This window comes from Staurois parvus, unplaced genomic scaffold (assembly GCF_062004578.1).
Source record: "Staurois parvus isolate SC_StPar_1 unplaced genomic scaffold, SC_StPar_1.0 ptg000017l, whole genome shotgun sequence".
Classification (NCBI taxonomy): Eukaryota; Metazoa; Chordata; class Amphibia; order Anura; family Ranidae; genus Staurois; species Staurois parvus.
The window spans coordinates 21,592,111-21,611,626 of NW_028317813.1; the positions used below are offsets into that span (position 1 = coordinate 21,592,111).

Sequence of the window (19,516 nt, forward strand, 5' to 3'; positions counted from 1 at the left end):
AGGCAGGCTGCCTTGCCTGGCACTTGTTGCCATTGGCCTTGGGTTGGTTGACCTGAGTGCCTGAAGTTAGAGAGAGTGACCCTGGTTTTGCAGCAAGCTGACTGAGGGGAGTTGTCTGCCAAGGCTCTGTCAAGTATTACTGGAGGGTTTTGCTTGGAAGATTGGAAGGAGACAACCACTCTATCCTTGGGCCTTGTGAGTGCTGACATTGAGGAACTTGGGGATGCTGTGTGCTTGTTACCTCCCCTGGGGTTTGATAGTCAGCATGGGTCTGGAAAAAGGGAACACTGGCTAGTGTTCTGAAGAGCTTGTCCAGTGTTGCTACTGCAAATGACTTTGCTTAGCTATGTTACCTTTGAGCTGTTACAGTCTGTCGTAACTGGCTCATACCTGAGGAGTTCAGCCCTGTAACTACTACTGCTAAAGGGATTTTGCTCACTCCTAAACTACTTGCTGCTATATGTTACAATGAAGTCTGCTATCTATTGTCAGCCAAGACTTCTACAGTGCTCAACTAAGAGATCAGCTAGATGTCCTCAGTGTGAATAGTCCCAGTTCTGGAGTATCCTACTACAATTCCCCATCCATATCCCAAGTTCTACAATAAAACTCCAAAAACAAAGATCCCCTAGACTGGTCATTGGAGACAACGAGCTGAAGTGTGTGTGTGTATTTGGCTGCAGGAATACACTGTGCCTGGCTAAAGGGTGAAGTAAAGGGACATCATACAAGCGGCTCTCGCGAGGGTAGCGCTACAAAGGTTACAAATCCAGGTGTACCAGTGTGTTTAAAAGCATAGAAGTTGTATTACCTCTTATGAGATCTGTCTTCTATAAATGGAAGCAGAATATCCACAGTGGGCTAAATAAGGTTTGAAGCAATGTACAATGATAAGTATTAGGGAAGCTTCGTAGGAGAGGAGAGAAAGCCACAGAGATTTGAAATCCCTCCTGCTTTCTATCCTCTCCTTGAAGGGATGACTGTATGGAATAGATGGCTTTTGATTGGTCAGCATTACCGCGGTGCTGACCAATCAGAAGCTATCTAACCCATACTATTATCCCTGCACTGACAGGAGAGAAAACCCTGCAAGGATTACAGGGATACATCTTCAGCATTGCAGTGACTTTCTCTCCTCTCTTATAGCTGAGAATCCGCAGCATCTGCCTCCACCCTCTGATGGCCGACACCAATTTATACATCCCCACAAGCCTTTCTCTCTCACTCTCAGCTCAGCATGGGATCAGTGCAGGGAGGTTTTCCACACCGCTCCTGTGTGAATAGCATTCCTGTTCAAATCTTGCTATTCTTTGCGGTGCAATGTGCATACATTTTTTGTATTGCCGTAAATCGCACCGTAAAGTATCGGTTTGGGTATTGGGAGCATTTTCATGGGTTCTCGTGAAAATACTCGGTAATGAATATCAGCCCACTGTGGGAACAAAATAGGTTATCAGCCGTGCTACTTATATACATTGATCAGCCATAACTTTATGACCATCGACCTAATATTGATTACATACCCCTTTTGCTGCCAAAACAGCCTTGACTTGTCAAGGGTTGGAAGCCACCAGACCTCTGATGGTATGTTATGGTATCTGGCACCAAGCTGTCAGTAGCAGATGCTTTAAGACCCATAAGTTGTGAGGTGGGGTCTACATGGATTGTACTTTTACAGCACATCTCACAATGCTCAATTGGATTGAGATCTACATAATTTGGCGACCAAGTCAACATGTCAAACTTTGCTTCGTCGTGTTCCTCAAACCATTCTAGATCCAGTTTTGCAATGTGGTAGGGCACATTATCCTGCTGAAAGAGGCCACTGCCATCAGGGAATACTATTTCCATGAACAGGTGTACTTGGTCAGCAACAATGTTTAGGCAGGTGGTACATGTTAAGTAACATCCAAATGAATGGCAGGACCCAAGGTTGCCCAACAGAACATTTCCCAAACCATCACTCTGTCTCCACAAACTTGCCTTCTTCCCATGATACCATCTTCTCCCCAGGCAAAGGACACACACGCACCCAGACATTCACATGATGTCCATGAAAATATGATTCATCAGACCAGGCCACCTTCTTCCATTGCTTCGTGGTCCAGTTCTGATGTTCACGTGCTCATTGTAGGTGCTTCTGACTGTGGACACGGGTCAGCATGGGCACCTTGGTCGATATGCGGCTATGAAGCCCCACACAAAAACTGCAATGCCCATTTTTTTCTGATTTCAACACATCAACTTCAGGGACAACATGTTTACTTGCTGCCTAATATATCTCACCAACTTTCAGATACCAATTTAATACCCCCTCCAAAAAACAATTAATCATTGCTATTCATGTAACCTGTCACTGGTCACAAAGTTATGGCTGATTGATGTATGGGTTTTAGGGGGTTTTAAATGTGTTTGTGTTTATTCTTTGTCCATTTATAATAAAAACTTAATTTGATAGTTTTGTATAAAAAGTCAAGTTAATGGTCTATCAGGCATATTTAAGGGAATGAAATAAGATCATTTTAAACAATTTCTTCACCCTGTTTGAAAAAAATTAAAAGTCAGCAGCTACAAATACTGAAACTGCTGACTTTTAATTAAAAGGATACTCTTCAGTCCAGGAGTCCAGTGCTGTCCTCACCTGAACTGATTCTTCACTGGGCTTTGGGTTTACAGTGCTGACATGTTTACTGTGGGCAGCCAACTATGATTCCTTGTGGCTTCAAAGCCGGCTGCCCACTGTGCATGTATGAGCCACGCTGCACTTTATGAATGTTCCTGCAGTCTTCTGGGACCTGCGGCGACCTGGGGGAAAGAAGAATTTCCGGAGAATCTCTGCGGTGATCTGACCAGAAGTGGGTACCTGTCAAAAGGTACCTGCCCCCTCCCCCCAAAAAAAAAATGACAAAAACAGAAGAGTAGGGTGGCATAAAACGAAACTTACCTCATAGGGTGAAGTGGTTGTTATTTAATTTTTAGACAACTTCAATGTCTACATCCAATCTCTTCTCTTAGTAGTCATAAGAGATTAAAGAATTATTGAAAATATTCTTAACTGTTTAAACCATAGATAAACCAAATTGTTTTATATATTTGTAAACCAAGTTATTAACAAGAATCATCTCTACCCTGTGCTACTGCATTTGTAGAGATTTTGCACATGTACTGCATATTGACTGCAGATTTACCCAAAACTTCTCCTACAGTACAAAAAACATTGACACTACATTCACCAGCTTCAAAATTCACTACCCTCACATTCACTACATTATAAATGCAGCAAATGTTGTCAGAGAATGTGCAGTGAATGCGTTAGAATGTGTTTAGATTCATGAGAGTTCTATAACTATGTCCCTTGTCTTCCTGTGCTGTAATGAGCTGTGCATTTGCTCAAAACTTCTAATGAATTTGGGAAAAAGGTCCAGAAGAAAGTTAGAAACACTCTTTCTTTCTGCATCAACTTGACTTGCATTCCCACATCCTTTACCTAAGACAAGTACCTTGTACTCCACATGGCTACTGGTTTTGAAAAGGGGGAGGGAGTAAATAAAAGTGGATGGGTGAAGCAATCAATCTATGATAAGAAAAGGTTGTGTGTTCCAGATGAATGCCTGTGCCAAAAGGGCAAATAATATTTAACACCAACAGTGTACATAAGCTTTATGAGAGACAGGCAGTAAGGGGAGGAGGTGGAGAGTGTAAATCCTAGTCTCAGTATATAGGGCAGTGTACCAAGAGGCAGAGGCTTAGTGGAAATCAAGCATGCTTTCACATTACGTGTTCAGCTAACATAACTACGAAAGCTGAAGTGAAGGGATAGCACCTATTAGACTAGAGATATTTTATACTCTATATATGTGAAAGACTTGCATAGTTGCAGAAGTAGGGAGTCTTTCTCTAATCTTCCCTTTACTATAAAGGCATAGGGAGAGCTAGGCTCTGACTTCACCTGAGATCAACTTCTTTGATCCACCTGCAGTTATAATACTCATTGTGAATCTGTATCTTTGACCTGTCATCTGAAGGAGGGTGTCTTGGAGTTAATCCCAGACTCAATAGCCACATGACAGCTTATGCTGGACCAGGTTTCTGTTAAAAGCAGGATGCTAGTTGATCAGAACCCACAGCTGCGGAAAAGCTAAAGAAAGTGGTGAGTGAAGAGAGACTTGACCCTTTGTCATCAGTCGTCATCAGCGCTTTCACCTCCGCAACATCTTTACTCTACAAGACTTTTGGCACGATGACTTCTCATTTCCAGAGAGAAGGCCTCTTTTTTTATCTGCTTACTCTGCTAGGTGCTTGGGCAGCATCTACACAGGGTGGAGGAAGGAGAAGTGAATGTCCCTCCTGTGGAGTGCAAGACAAAGATGTAATGATTGAAGTGGCTAAGCAACAAATTCTCCAGAAGCTCCATCTAAAGGAGAGACCTAACATCACTCATCCGATTCCTAGAGGAGCAGTGGTGAATGCCTTGCGCAGGCTCCATTTAACCAAGCCACGTATGGATGGCCTGTTCGGGTCCCCAAGCTGGGACAATGATGGTGTCACTTCTGAGACAGACCAACAAAGCTATGAAATCATCAGTTTTGCAGAATCAGGTAAGAACTTTTATGCAATGATTTGCATAACATAGTACTCAATAGTATAATTATTTTATTTTATTTTGTTTATTAAAACATTTAATTAAGGGTCATTTAATTAGGTATATCATGTTAACAGTTAAAGTGACAAAACAGCGAACGTTTACTTCAACTGTTCTAAATTGAAATATGTGTTTTGGTTGTTATGGGGCACTGCACTTTTCACATCTACTCATTCAGGAAGCCCCTCAATTACCCGTGCAGTACTGGATCTGTATTTTTAACAAATTTTCACTATGGAAAAAATGTAGAGCCACTAAAAAATGACAATGTTAGTGCTTGGTAGCAAAGCACTTACATCATTTTCATTGTTCTGTAGAATAGCTGTTTTCACCACACTTATACACCTTACCTAATGATAAAGATAAATACATCACTGGGCCATACAAAGGCAAACAATTTATTGAACAGCAAACAATCTTTATTGTAAAAATTACAATTTAATAGAGTATTCAAATAAACCGCCTTTAAGGGGCGTCACTGGTATCAGCCTGACCGGCTAAGCTGATGCATGAGAGTGAGGTATTTACAGGACCAGAGACAAATACACAGGACTATGACTTTGGACACACCGGGTTTCCAGACACAACATTGCATGACATAGTACATGCTATTATACTAACAAATCAACTGTGCTTGTTATTATAAAATGATGGTAATTATATGTTATAAATATGGCATCTGGTTATATAAATAAATAGATAATGTCTAAAATATTTAGCTGCATAATGTAATCCTAACTAGGCTACTCTTGTTTGTACAGTGCAAAAGTCTGCCAGAAGTCCATCAGATAATGCTGGTCGGGTTATTTTGGGACATGTAGTTCAACAACATGCCTGCTATTCAGTTACTGATATTAAAAGTCAAGGCTGTTGTATGTTAGAACAAGCTAAGTATACAGTTGAGCCATTCACGTATAGTACTTCATGTTTAATACTTCTTTATGGTGATCATAAACTCCAGTGAAATATAGTCAAATAATGGTCAAGTTAGAACAATCTAATTCAGAATATGTGTTGACAGTGCATTATTTCACCCCTTTTCACTGTCCAGGTATTGATTGTATGTTTTGGTGGAAATGTCAGTCTTGTCATCAGTTAACCACATCTTCCCATGTATGTAGTTAACTTGCAAATGTTTTCATTCTCAGTATGATTTGGAAGCTCAGAAGTGCCAAATGACTGGATCATTGGTATTTGACCAAAAAAGTGTATAGCTAAATCTATAATAAATTGGCCTGTCAAAATTTAATTTGGGTCAGGAGAGACTAGTCTATATGTGAATGAGCATAGTTAGTTGATGTGTTTCACTGAACTTCCTATAGCATCCAAAGAAACAACAGTGACATCTAAAGGCTAAGTTAGTTGTCTGATCAAGTCCCTGCAATAACATTGTAAACTTCAGTGGAATATCATTAGTGTAAATCTTCATTCACATACACATACATGTACAAATCACCTTATTGTCATTATGATGTAATGCATGGTATATAAATAAGGATGAGGTGAACAACATGGCCTGGGTTTACTGGAGTGTTTGGTGCTTGTATAGTCCACCATTCCACCTCTTTATATGGAAGTCTCTATAACTCTGGTAGCTTTATATAATTTATTTTTTATATGTGCCAGAACATATTTAATCCTTTGGCTTTCATGAGACTTATTTCATTCTCTGACCTGCTATAGTAAAGAGAACCATGGTAATGCATTGGCAGATTTGAGTAACACAAGCATTTCTCCTCAACTACTTCTAAGAATGCCTGTCTTGCTAATCAGTAAATCCAGCCTTGCAAGCAGTATTTTTTTTTTATTAGAAGCCTGCAGTGAAGAAGTATGGAGACTTCCATTGCTAACCTTTTCTTCTGAAATTGCTATTTGCCTTGGTGTTACACTGATTGCATGGCTTCATTGATTATTTAGCCACCAACCAAAACAAGTATTCAGTTGAGGAGCTTGGACTTCACTCTAACTTTAATAACTTGTTGGTCTTGAGTGAATCTTAGAAAGTCTCAGAGACAGCCAGGCAGCTAGCATTTTCAGCAGTGTCCTTATTTCTATCAGTACAGGTTTTATTATGCGGATTACAAATGTAAGATTTAAAAGGGGGTATTCCAAATGTACATTTGAAGGCATGAGGTGCATTTTTCCATTTTTGCATTTATGTGTCCTCAGTTTTTGAGCTCATAAAGTGAACCATTTACTCTTTCTTTCGTTACAGATTACAACGAATCCAGTACAAAGCTAACGTTTCAATTTGCTCGAGACAATGATCAAAATGTGCATGTTCTCCAGGCTCATCTGTGGGTCTTCTTTAAGTCAAACAGAACTGATCAGAACAGTCAGACTATTAGATTGCACATAATCCAAGAGCCACAGGGTACACGCACCCTCATCTGTGAAAAATACTTAGAGCCAAGATGGAGTGGCTGGCAAACATTTCCATTAAAGCAAATTCTCCAGGACTTTTTTGATGAAGAGAATAAAAGTCTGAAACTAGAACTTGACTGTGACGGATGTCAAAATATGCCATTCCTGGTCAATCCCAATGATTCCCACCAGCCTTTTCTAGTAGCTCAAGCAAAGGTGAAGGAAAGGAGCCATCATGTTGCAAAAAGAAGCCTCAAATGTGATCAAAACTCCAACCTTTGTTGCAGGAAAGACTATTATGTAGAATTCAAAGACATAGGGTGGAATGACTGGATAATAAAACCTGAGGGGTACCAGATCAATTACTGCATGGGACTTTGCCCAATGCATGTTGCTGGTGCACCTGGCATGGCTGCCTCATTCCACACCACGGTCTTTAATCTCATTAAGGCCAACAATATTCAGACAGCAGTGAGCTCTTGTTGTGTACCGACCAAGAGACGGCCTCTGTCCATGCTGTACTTTGATAGAAACAACAACATTGTAAAGACTGACATCCCTGATATGATTGTTGAAGCATGTGGATGCAGCTAAGGGGCAACAAGCATGTCCATACAAATATAAAAAAAAGAGAAAAGCTGGCCTGTCTCTTACACAAGCTCCTGCCAAAATCAGGTGAGAAGAAAAGACATCTGGATAACTGAGAAGCCCCCATATGTCTTCACGATGCTTGACACACTGGATAATTTTGCAACTAACTTCTATGATGATTTAGCATGCAGAATGCCATTGACTGTGAAATTACAGAACACTGACAAAATACACAATGTCTCTTTTTCCAGGATCTCCAATCTTTTCATTTATCAATACAGCATGCTTGTGAACAATGAACAAATGTATTCCACCAAAGATTATGCACCATGTGCTATACACGTCAGTGGCTCCTATTCAAAGGGAAGCAGCTGTTAACCCCAAAGTGATGGCATTTTGCAAACGGTGTAGTTGTGGCGAAACTATGAGCTTCATTCTTTCACAATTAGCTTTAAAAACTTGGGAGCTATGTGATGCTGTATCTAAGAAATTGACAATGAAAGCCTACCCAGTTTTCTGCAATATTGTTACATTGTTAAAGTGCCAAACTAAATATCTGGAAAGAAAGATGGATTTGTGATGGACATTTTAAGCAATGCCTCCATTCCACAAGACGGTTTTATTGTCACCATAAGAAAGTTGAACGTTATTATAAAGTGCTTATTATTTTTTTCAAGGGACCCTCTCCGCTGTTCAACTGCAGAGCATATAGTTACTTGTATACAGCACAAATTATTGTATTTTATATTATTTGTATTTTATTATTATTTTTGTTACTGAACACTGTTTAATAAACAAAGAGAAAAGAAAGAAAATGCGTATTTTATGATTTTACAGCATATATTCATACCATACAACATCATAGAACTCTGTAATGATCTTGTTTCAGGATAACTGTCATTTTAAAACACATTTACTGAATAGATAGGCCTTATTACTAGAATCCAGCTCCATCCAAAACTTTTATTTGACTACTTTTGAATAGAGAAGGAAAGGGTTAGGACCTCTGTCGGCTTGTAAATGCTGTTTGTGAATTGTTTGGGGAGATTTTTCCTGTTACTTTTTGCTATGCCTACCACCTATAACATGGATATGAAGTGAAAGCAAATCTCCACAGTGGAGACAATGAAGAGTTTTAATTTACAAATATGCCAAAAGTGTTTTTCTTTCTGTGACCCCATTGGATAGATTTCCTTTTATCGCCTGTTCTTCCTGTGGGATACCGTAACAGTAAAAACAAAACAGAGGATCTTGCTGTTCCCTACTTACTTCTTAAAGCGGAGCTCCACCCAAAAGGGGAAGTTCCGCTTTAAATAGTGCTCCCCATTAAGGATTGGCACCTTGGGGGGGGGTGGGGGGGAGCAGGTACCCAAATTTGACAGGTACCCGCTCCCACTTCTGGTCCAATCACCTAGGCGATCGAAAGCAGAAGGTGTCCTCCCTCCCTCCCTCCCTGTAGTCTTTTGGGACACGTGACAGGTCCTAGAAGACTACAGGATCATTCATGAAGCACAGCGCTACTCGCTCATGCGCAGTGGGTACCCGGACGTGAAGCCGCAAGCTGTCACAGCTGGGTGCCCACACTGAAGATGCCGGCCTCCTGGAATACAAGACAGCCGGTGAAACCGGCCGCGAGGGACACACCATGGGACCAAGGGACAGGTAAGTGGCTGTTTTTTAAAAGTCAGCAGCTACAGTTTTTGTAGCTGCTGACTTTTATTTTTTGACAGGGTGAGTGAAACTCTGCTTTAAGTAAAATAACTTGTTCATGCTGCCAAAGTCATCCCAGTAGAAGGTGAATCCTAATTTATTCCAAACTTTACTTACTAATTTTTTACAAATATAATCTCTTACCTCTGCCTTTTCTTAAGAAGCCCATACATGAATCAGTATTTTTCATTTGGCCAGTAGGTTGAACAAATTACTGACCCAATTCCCCCACTAAGTTATTGTATTCAGACAGCAGGAAAACCTCTCTGTCATCAGAATATACTGATCAGCACTGCCAGCTATATCTGGCAGTATTGATTGAGTAGCAAAAATCTGACATGGCAGTTGTACAGAAGTTGATCAGTAGATCGACTTCTGTACAACCACCCTGCTCATGCTTGGATCGAAATTCAGCTAGTCCCTGCTGAACCAGCTGAAGTTCAATCCATGTATGGCTGGCTTTGCCGCTTGCCTTTAAAGGTGTCATTACCAAATGAGTGTAAGCATTGCACTGTTTATATTTGGCCTGTCTGAAGTCTGCACTGTAAAGTTTTAAAAAAAAAAAAGCAGACCTACAAATCAGGAGTGAGAACAAAGGAGGCATCAGGGATGCCTCTGTATTTGGGAAGGGGGAGATGAACAGGGCCTCATTAAGGTTAACCAGTTCCCAACCGTGCTATACGGAAGGACGGCTACAGCGCAGTTATGGAATCCTGGGATGACATCCATGGGCGTTATTCCAGAACCCGCCCCCCTGCGTGCCCCCAGCAGCGTGCACCCGCCACCCGGCCTTTTACCATGTGATCAGCTGTGTCCATTGACACAGCGATCACCAGGTAAATACAGTTGCTGGTTCTCGACTGCACATTCCTCATGCTGTCACAGCATGAGGAAAGTACTGCCAAGAACTGGCAGTTGTCAGCAAACGGATCAGCACTGATAATCAGGACACTGATGATCAGTGCCCAGCAGTGCCACCCACCTGTTCCCAGCACTGCCGACAACCTGTACCCATCAATGACACCCACCTGTGCCCATCAGTACCACCCGCATGCCCTGCAGTGCCACCCACATGTGCCTAGCAGTGCCAACCATCAGTGCCACACACCTTTGCCCATCAGTGCCACCCACCTGTTCCACTCAGCAATGCCACCCACCTTTGCCCTGCAGTGCCAACCACAGGTGTCCATCAGTGCCAACCATATGTGCCCACCTATTAATGCTGCCTATCAGTGCCCATCAGTGCTGCCTATCCGTGCCACCTCAACAGTGCCCATCAGTGCTGCCTATCCATGCCCATCAGAACTGCCTATCAGTGCAGCCTCATCAATGCACATCAGTGAAGGAGAAAAATTACCTGTTTGCATAATTTTATAATAGATACAAAGACATTTTTTTTCAAATTTTTTGCTCTTTTTTTGTTTATACAGCAACAAATAAAACACCCAGCACCTAGTAAATACCACCAAGCAAAAACTCTATTTGTGTGAAAAAAATTATACAAATTTCATTTGAGTGCAATGTTACATAATGCCGTAATTGTCATTCAAAGTGCTACAGTACTGAAAGCTGAAAATTGGCCTGGGCAGGAAGGGGGTATAAGTGCCCAGTAGGCAAGTGGTTAAGCAAGGACTGCTTTCTTCCAGCACCCAGGGACATCACGTGTGTGGCCCTGCCCCTTGTGGCGTCATCAACTGAAGCATGCTGGGTCAATGATGTCACAAGGATGTGAGGCCACACGCGTGATGTCACTGGGTGGCCGCGCCCCTTACGCCCCTTACATTTTTAAGAACTGTCAAGCCAGCGGAGCAGTCAGACAGCCAGGAGCCAGCATCGGAAGCAGAGCCTTTTTTCTTTTTTCAGCGGAGGGCATCGTGATTGACTTTGGATCTACTTTGGGGGAGATTCTTTTATTTTTCTTATTTTAATAAACGACTTGTCAAAGACTGTCTCTAGTTTTTTTTCACACTACACTTTTTTTTTGTGAATGGGTAGCGGTACCATGTACCCAATACTCATTCACATGGGGAGGCTGGGATCTGGGGGCCCCCTTTCTAAAGGGGGTTTTCAGATTCCGATAAACCCTCTGCCCGCAGACCCCGCAACCACAGGCCAGGGTGGTGGGGAAGAGGCCCTTGTCCCTATCAACATGGGGACAAGGTGCTTTGGGGGGGACCCCCCAAAGCACCCCCATATGTTGAGGACATGTGGCCTGGTATGGTTCAGGGGGGTGGGCACTTGCTCACTCCCCCCTTTCCTGACCTGCCTGGCTGCATGCTGGGTCAAAGGGTCTAGTATGGATCTTGGGGGGGACCCCACGCCATATTTTAAAATTTTGGCATGGGGGTTGCCCTCAAAACCCATACCAGGCCCGAAGAGCTTGGTATGAATGGAGGGGGACCCATGACGTTGTTTTATTGTTTTTTAAATTATTTTTAATGCCCTTTCTATGCTGCTGAGCTGCAATATGTAGGTGGGATGTTGTGTGGGTGTGGCTTTGGCTTGAGTGTAGGCGGAGGTACAGGGGGGCCCATTATCTCTTATTGCCCGGGGGCCCATGAGTTGTCAGTCCACCCCTGGTGCCAGTACAAAGAAGATTGAAGTTTTGTTTTAAAACACTACAATAGAAGGCAAAGGCAGGAGATTATATATGCAAGGTTGCTTGGTGTTCCTGGATATTTTAAAGGAGTTAATATGCTGTAGAAGTACATTTATCCTACATTTACAGCCATAGGTCATGAGAAGCCAATCCACTCAAAAGTAATATGGCAGTTTTCATTACATGCTGGTGCATTGATTCAACTCACAATTTCTTATAATCCCAGGAACTCTAATAGAAATATTTTGGCTCCTAAAATGCCAAACATTACATTCTGGAGAATGTAGCAGAAAACTTAGTGGGAAGGCAAAGCCATCAGCAGCAGAAAAGACGACCAACCAGTTAAGACGATCAACCAGTTGAGAACTCAACCCACCACAATCTACCCATGACAGTTCTGGGTGAACTGACCTGTTAACGTTTTTGCCATATAATACTATTATAAAGATATTGATGACAATTTTTAAGAAGCATGATGGTTTGCAGTAATTTATTATAGCCAGTTCAAGTTCTTATTTTTTTTCATAATAAGCAACACATTTGATTGTTTAAAAAGCATTATAGCATAACGCCCCATGTTCTGTTCTTGGTTTTGACCACAGGGGCAAAAATAATGTAAAGGAGACATAGTAAATAAAAGTGAAAGGGAAAGTGAAGGAGGACAACTGGGAGACAATAAGATGGAGCAGAACTAGTCCATCTAGCTTGAAGCTTAGTTTAGCCTTGTGTTCCTTAAGCTGTGACTTCAGACTTAATTTTCCAGGAGGTAAATTCTCACATAACCAAGAAAAGTTATGATAGTGAATAATGGTATAAGGAGTACGGCACACATTATAAAAAATATTTCATGGTGTTTAGCACAACAGTTAGTTTACTAAGGGGTTCTACACAGTTATTGTTTTTGTTGTAAGGGTTACTTGGCCATAATTTCCCATTTTCACTAAGCGTTGTACCGTTACAGAACCTGCCTAAACAAGAGTATATTACTATAGATTTTATTATAAACCACAATAATCATTTAAGCCATTTTGTAAATTACCTTTTCAGAAACTGAAGTGTCATTGCCAACAAAAGGTTCAATAATAGTTTATCATCATCCAATGAAGCATCTTTTACTGTAAAGGATGGAAACAGTGTAGAATAGAAAGAAAAATTCCTGCGCTAATACCCATTATGACTAGTGATAAACTAATAATGTGAAAAGGTGAAAAAAAGATATAAATATATGAAAATTAATAAAAATAATAAAGTTAACTGCTGCTACTCACTTCCTGAATACCAAAATAGAAAATGGCAACTTATACACAAAGTGCACTGTTTACTTAACCCCCAATGATATAAATACTGAAATGACTGTGTTTTCAATTAATATATACCGTATATAAAAATACACCATAATATGACATATAAATCAATAAATGATGCACAAATATACCAATATTGGTATATAATATTATTGGTATATAAAATCCCCAATCCAATGTGAAGAAAAAGTGCTGCGTGCTGTATATGTCTTCCAAAAAGTGCTGTAGTGCTCAATGGTCCTCTTCCTAAAAAACTGACAAGCCTCTTACCGAACCAAATTGATCTCAAGCTATAGAGATCTAATAGGCAGAAGATATCCCGACTCCACACTGACACTCTCACTACTGATTCCAAAGAGGATGGCTGGACAGTTGCGAGCTCCCCAGGAGCTGTTATATTACTCCACACCACTCTCCGCAATGGTTTATGAAGATTTAAAACAGAAGAAACTTCATAGTGCAACCCAGTAAAAGAATACTGTTTATTAAGATAAAATGCTGCACTTACATTCAGTTTGGTACAAAGGAAGTAATGAAACAAATACAACTCAGCTGCGATGTCAGTCTGCTGGCTGGTGTGTGGTGACATCACAAGATGACTCCGCGCGACGCATTTCCCCACAACTGGCGTCCTCTGGGATTGGAGATCAAATCATCTCCAATCCCAGAGGATGCCAGTTGTGGGGAAACAAATCGGGCGGAGTCATCTAGTGAAGTCACCACACACCATCCCAACCTAACATCTGTTCAATTACTATTCAGTCAGTTGGCCTTTCCACTATATAGATGAAAGTTAATTTGAAACATGATTACACATTCAGAGTGTAACATATGTGTCCAGCTTAAAAACATATACTTTGTTATCTCAACACAAACAGGCAATGGGAGGTGATAATACATCTGCCAGTCTTCTTTCTGAACTGATGTGCCACCAGAACCTGCCACAATCTTTTGTAGAAAGTGAATGCAGTAAAAGTTGGGAAAGGTTGAAACTATTTTTAATTTTTTTCCTGTCTGGAGAGATTTGTTCACTACAAAGTGGGCATATAGCTAGTAGCAGTTAGTCACATTCAACTTGTTGGGCTTGTTCTATAATGTTGAAGACATTTCGTAGCTCACCATGCCACTTCACTAGTGCCAGTGAGTGTCAAGAAGATACCCCAGCATTTATAGCTACACCTTAAATCATCTTAATCCATTTATCATGTATACATATTGGTTGTCTAAGAACAAGATGGGATGTGTGAAATTTGTGCAATCACTCTATTCTAGTTACATAATTTTATTGTTGGTATCAGGAAGAATGCATACATGTTAGTTAAAAGTGTGAATTATTGTCAAATCACCAGAGTGGAGATGCTAAAAGAGCATTATACAGTATGTGAAAGACACAATGTCGAAAGGCCTCCACCCCTGTTCAGGGATGGTTGTTCCATTTTGATGTAGATGACATCTTCCACACCTCTTGTGAACCAGTTTTCCTGTCTGTCCAAATTGTGCACTTCAACGTCCTCTAAAAAATATCCCTTTTCTTTAACCACTTCCTTAACCGCTCCAGAAGATTTTACCCCCTTCATTACCAGGCCATTTTTTGCTATTCAGCACTACTCTACTTCAACTGGTAATTGCGCAGTCATGCACCACTGTACCCAAACAACATTTATATAATTTTTTTCACACAAATAAAACTTTCTTTTGGTGGTATTTTATCACCACTGGGTTTTTAATTTTTTTATGATATAAACAAAAAAAAAGAAGTTAAAAAAAAATCCAATATTTTTTACTTTCTGCTATAAAAGATATCCAATAAAAAAAAATGTCTTCATAAATTTGGGCTAAAATTTATTCTACTACATGTCTTTGGTAAAAAAAAATACCAATAAGTGTATATTGATCGGTTTGCGTGAGAATTATAGTGTCTACAAACTTTGGTGTATATATTGTATACTGGAATTTTTATTTATTTATTTTTACTATTATTAATGGCAGTGATCAGCAACTTATAGTAGGACTGTGATGTGGGCAATCTGACACTAAGTGACACTGGATTGGAGCTGACTAACTGATGCTGACATTTCCAGTGACACTAATACAATGATCAGTGATAATGCTATACACGTTTAGGAGGTGTCAATGAATTAAAGTGTTGGTTCACCAATGCCAGAAATCTGCCAAACAAAATAGGTGAGTTGGAAGCTTTGGTGCATGAAGAGAACAATGATCTAATTGCTGAATCTTGGCTTCATTCTTCACATGACTGGGCCATTAATATTCCTGGCTATATTCTCTTTTGGAGAGACAAGGTAAAAAGGAAAGGTGGTGGTGTCTGTCTCTATGTGAGAAGTGATCTCTGAGCGAGTGTGAAAGAGGACCTAATTGATGGAGAGTGTGATAAGGCCGAAGCATTATAGGTGGAACTGCACATAGGGGTGCGTTGTTGGAGCTTGTTATAGGCCACCCAGTGTTAATGAGGAGGTGGAGACTCAGCTCCTTGCACAGTTAGTAAGGGCTGCAAAGGCTGGAACAGTGATAATAATGGGAGATTTTAACTACCCAGAAATTGACTGGATTAATGGTACTGCAGGTACAGTTAAAGGGAAAAAATTTATAAACCTACTACAGGACAATTTATGGTACAGGCCCGAACTAGGAATACTGCTCTGCTGGACCTGGTAATCTCCTATGCAGGGATTATTACTAATGTCCATATAAAAGAACATCTGGGCAGCAGTGACTATAACATGATTTAATTTATTGTTAGCTGTAAACAACAAGCACATACGGGGAAAATAAAAACACTCAACTTTAAGAGAGCTAATTTTCCAAGGCTGAGAGCTGCTCTCCAAGACTTAAACTGGGAGGGAATATTGGCATCCATGAACACAACACAGAAATGGGAGTTCTTCAAAAGGAATGTATGTGAACACACTGCAAAATATATTCCCATGGGTAACAAGTTTAAAAGGCTAAAAATCAAACCTATGTGGCTTATGGCAAAAGTTACAAAAGCTATAGATAATAAGAAAAGAGCTTTTATTAAGTATAAAAATGAAGAAACGCTATCAGCGTTTAAACAATACAAAGAATATACCAGAATATGTAAAAAGGAAATTAAGGCCACAAAAATTTAAAACAAATGACAGATTGCAAAAGATAGCAAATCTCAAACAATTCTTCAAATATATTAATAGTGAAAAGGTCCAGTCCGAGCATATAGGCACCTTACAAAATAATCTAGAATGGGTGACTGGGGACAAAGAGAAGGCAAATTTATTAAATACCTTCTGCAGCTCTGTGTATACAAAGAATTATGGGGGAGCTCTTGTCCATAATGGGCATGGTATTGACACACCTCCAGATGATCCACTTTGCCTCACAACTGATATGATCCAGAATTATTTAGACAGAATAAAGGTGAATAAAGCACCTGGACCAGGTGACATACACCCACGGGTCCTTAGAGAATTGAGCTCTGTCATTTCAATGCTATTGTTTCTAATTTTTAGGGACTCTTTAATGAAAGGCATAGTACCACTGGATCGGCGTAAGGCCAATGTGGTGCCAATATTTAAAAAAGGATCAAAATCTTTACCAAGTAATTATAGACCTGTTAGTTTAACTTCTATACATGGGAACATACTGGAGAGTTTAATAAAAGACCACATGAGTTCTTGCTTGAAAAAAATATTTTAAGCCACACACAGCATGGATTCATGAAAGACAGAAGTTGTCAAACAAATCTGATTTCTTTTTATGAGGAGTTGAGCAAAACCTTGAACAGAGGGGTTGCTGTGGACGTGGTATACTTGGATTTTGCCAAAGCGTTGGACACAGTTCTCTACACATGGCTTATGTGTAAGGTATGGTGTACCAGCTTGGAAAAATCAGTATGTAAATGGCTAGAAAACTGGCTTAAAGATCGTATTCAGAGAGAGTTAATGATTCATACTCTGAATGGTCTAGGGTTGTTAGTAGTGTACACCAAGGTTCAGTGTTGGGACCCTTACTTTATAATATATTTATAAATGATATAGGGTCTGGGATTAAAAATACTGTTTCAGTCTTTGCAGATGACACCAAGCTGTGCAGTGGAATAACATCCTTACAGGATGTCTTCAACTTACAAGCCGACCTCAATGCACTGTGTAATTGGGCAACTATGTGGCAAATGAGGTTTAATGTTGATAGATGTAAGGTTATGCACTTGGGGGCTAAGAATATGCATGCATCATACATACTAGGGGGGGTACAACTGGGGAATCAATGGTGGAGAAGGATCTGGGAGTTCTGGTAGATCACAAGCTTAATAATGGCATGCAATGCAAAGCTGCAGTTTCTAAAGCGAGCAAAATCCTCTCTTGTATTAAAAGAGATAGAGACTCCAGAGAGAGAGATATCATATTACCCCTGTACAAATCATTAGTAAGACCTCATCTGGAATATGCTGTTCAGTTTTAGGCTCCAATTCACAAAAAGAACATTGCGGAACTGGGGAAAGTACAGAGAAGGGCAACCAGACTGATAAGAGACATGGAGGAGCTCAGCTATGAGTAAAGATTTGAGGAATTGAATTTATTCTCTCTTGAGAAGAGGAGATTAAGAGGGGATATGATCAACAGGTATACTGTAAATACATCAGTGGTTCATATAGTAAACTCGGTGTAGAGTTATTCACACTTAAGTCATCCCAGAGGACAAGGGAGCACTCTTTTTATGTCTGGAGGAAAAGAGATTTAATCTCCAAATATAGAAAGATTTCTTCACAGTAAGAGCTGTGAAATTGTGGAATAGACTCCCTCAAGAGTTGGTTTTGGCCAGCTCAGTGGATTGCTTTAAAAAGGCCTGGATTCTTTCCTAGATACACATAATATAACTGGATGCTAACATTTACAGGTAAATTTGATCCAGGGAATATCCGATTGCCTCTTGGGGGATCAGGAAGGAATCTTTTCCCCTGCAGGAGCAAATTGGATCATGCTTTGCTGTTTTTTTCTTTCCTTCCTCCATCAACTATGGGTATAGGATTATAACTTTTTTTTATGGTTGAACTAGATAGACTTTTGTCTTTTTTCTGCCAGACTACCTATGTAACTATGTAGTAATGACACTGGCTGGGAAGGGGCTAGCATTTCGGGTAATCAAGGGGTTAAGTGTGTGCCTAACAAGTGTTACTTTGTGTAATATGTGCTGTTTTTTCTAAAAATGTATTTGTTTCTTCCTCCTTGCTTTGCAGAGGGATGAAACAGAGAGATCATTCACTCTGTACAGAGCCCTATGTTGATTGTCAGTACAGTGCTCTGGGCTGTGATTGGACACAGCTGATCAGCAGGTCCTGGCCATAAATCATTAGCCAGGACCTGCTGACAAACTCCCGCTGTGTACAATCACAGCAGGAGTCAGCAAGCAGGAGCGCACATACCCTGTAAATGCCAGCAACATACAGGTACATCGCTGTGAATGTATGGGCCGCCCATCCACAGTACATTGCGGGCAGGTGGTCCACAAATAGTTAAGGTGTAAGAAAACGGTTGAGCCTTGAAATGTAAAATTTGTTCTCCTATGTTGGGCCATTCGTTTGTAAACAGGTTGATTTGTCTCCTCAATATACAGGTTTTTGCATTCCTCACTACTCTGCACTGCATATACCAAGTTACTTTGCTTGTGTTTGAGTGTTGGGGTAATTCCTCTTAGACAGCTGTCACCAGACCAAGTGTCCTCACTGGAAAATTTATCCCCACACTATGTTTGGTGACTACTGTTTTAATTGATCTTCACCTTATATCCTAGTAATAATGGCCACCTGGGCAAATAGAAAGGGTTAATCTACCCAGTAGGGACACAGCCACAAACACTTCTCAGGGTTCTAACCCTTCAATACAGTATCCAAAACTAAATTTGGTGGTTTTGCATATACTTTAACAAAAATATTCAAGGCTGTATCTGTGTTGCATTTCATCCAAACCCACCTCCCACCTTTCATAGGAGTGAATAGAAACTCATACAAAATGCATGTAAAATGTTTGTTTAAGTTTCCGAAAACTAAAAATCAAAAAGGCACCGCACCTTGCGTAGAGGTGTAAAGCGGCACTTAATAGTGCGAAGGTCAGACAGTGGCCAATTGTAGCACAAGATATTAACTGTGTCTTAGCCGAGTATTTCATGTAATTACATTCTCACTATATAGAGAAAGTCACAAAATTGATCAGTGGGACGTAGCCAGGAGATTCTACATCTTAATAAGTTACACCTATAGCAGTGGTTATATTACGTTCCCAATAAGCTAACTGAAAATTCACTAAAAAGTTA

The 19,516-nt window shown here is 40.4% G+C and overlaps 1 protein-coding gene and 1 long non-coding RNA gene across 3 annotated transcripts in view; one reads left to right on the forward strand and one right to left on the reverse strand.

Moving 5' to 3' along the window:
* LOC149473400 (uncharacterized) overlaps nucleotides 1–19,516 on the reverse strand; it is a 122,380-nt gene that overhangs the window by 33,636 nt on the left and 69,228 nt on the right. The window lies entirely within an intron of this gene.
* Nucleotides 3,742–8,412, forward strand: LOC149473401 (inhibin beta B chain-like). The gene is made up of 2 exons (XM_089681677.1): nucleotides 3,742–4,598; nucleotides 6,858–8,412. The coding sequence occupies exons 1-2, from the start codon at nucleotides 4,241–4,243 to the stop codon at nucleotides 7,598–7,600; spliced, it is 1,101 nt and encodes a 366-aa protein (XP_089537803.1). The 5' UTR covers nucleotides 3,742–4,240; the 3' UTR covers nucleotides 7,601–8,412.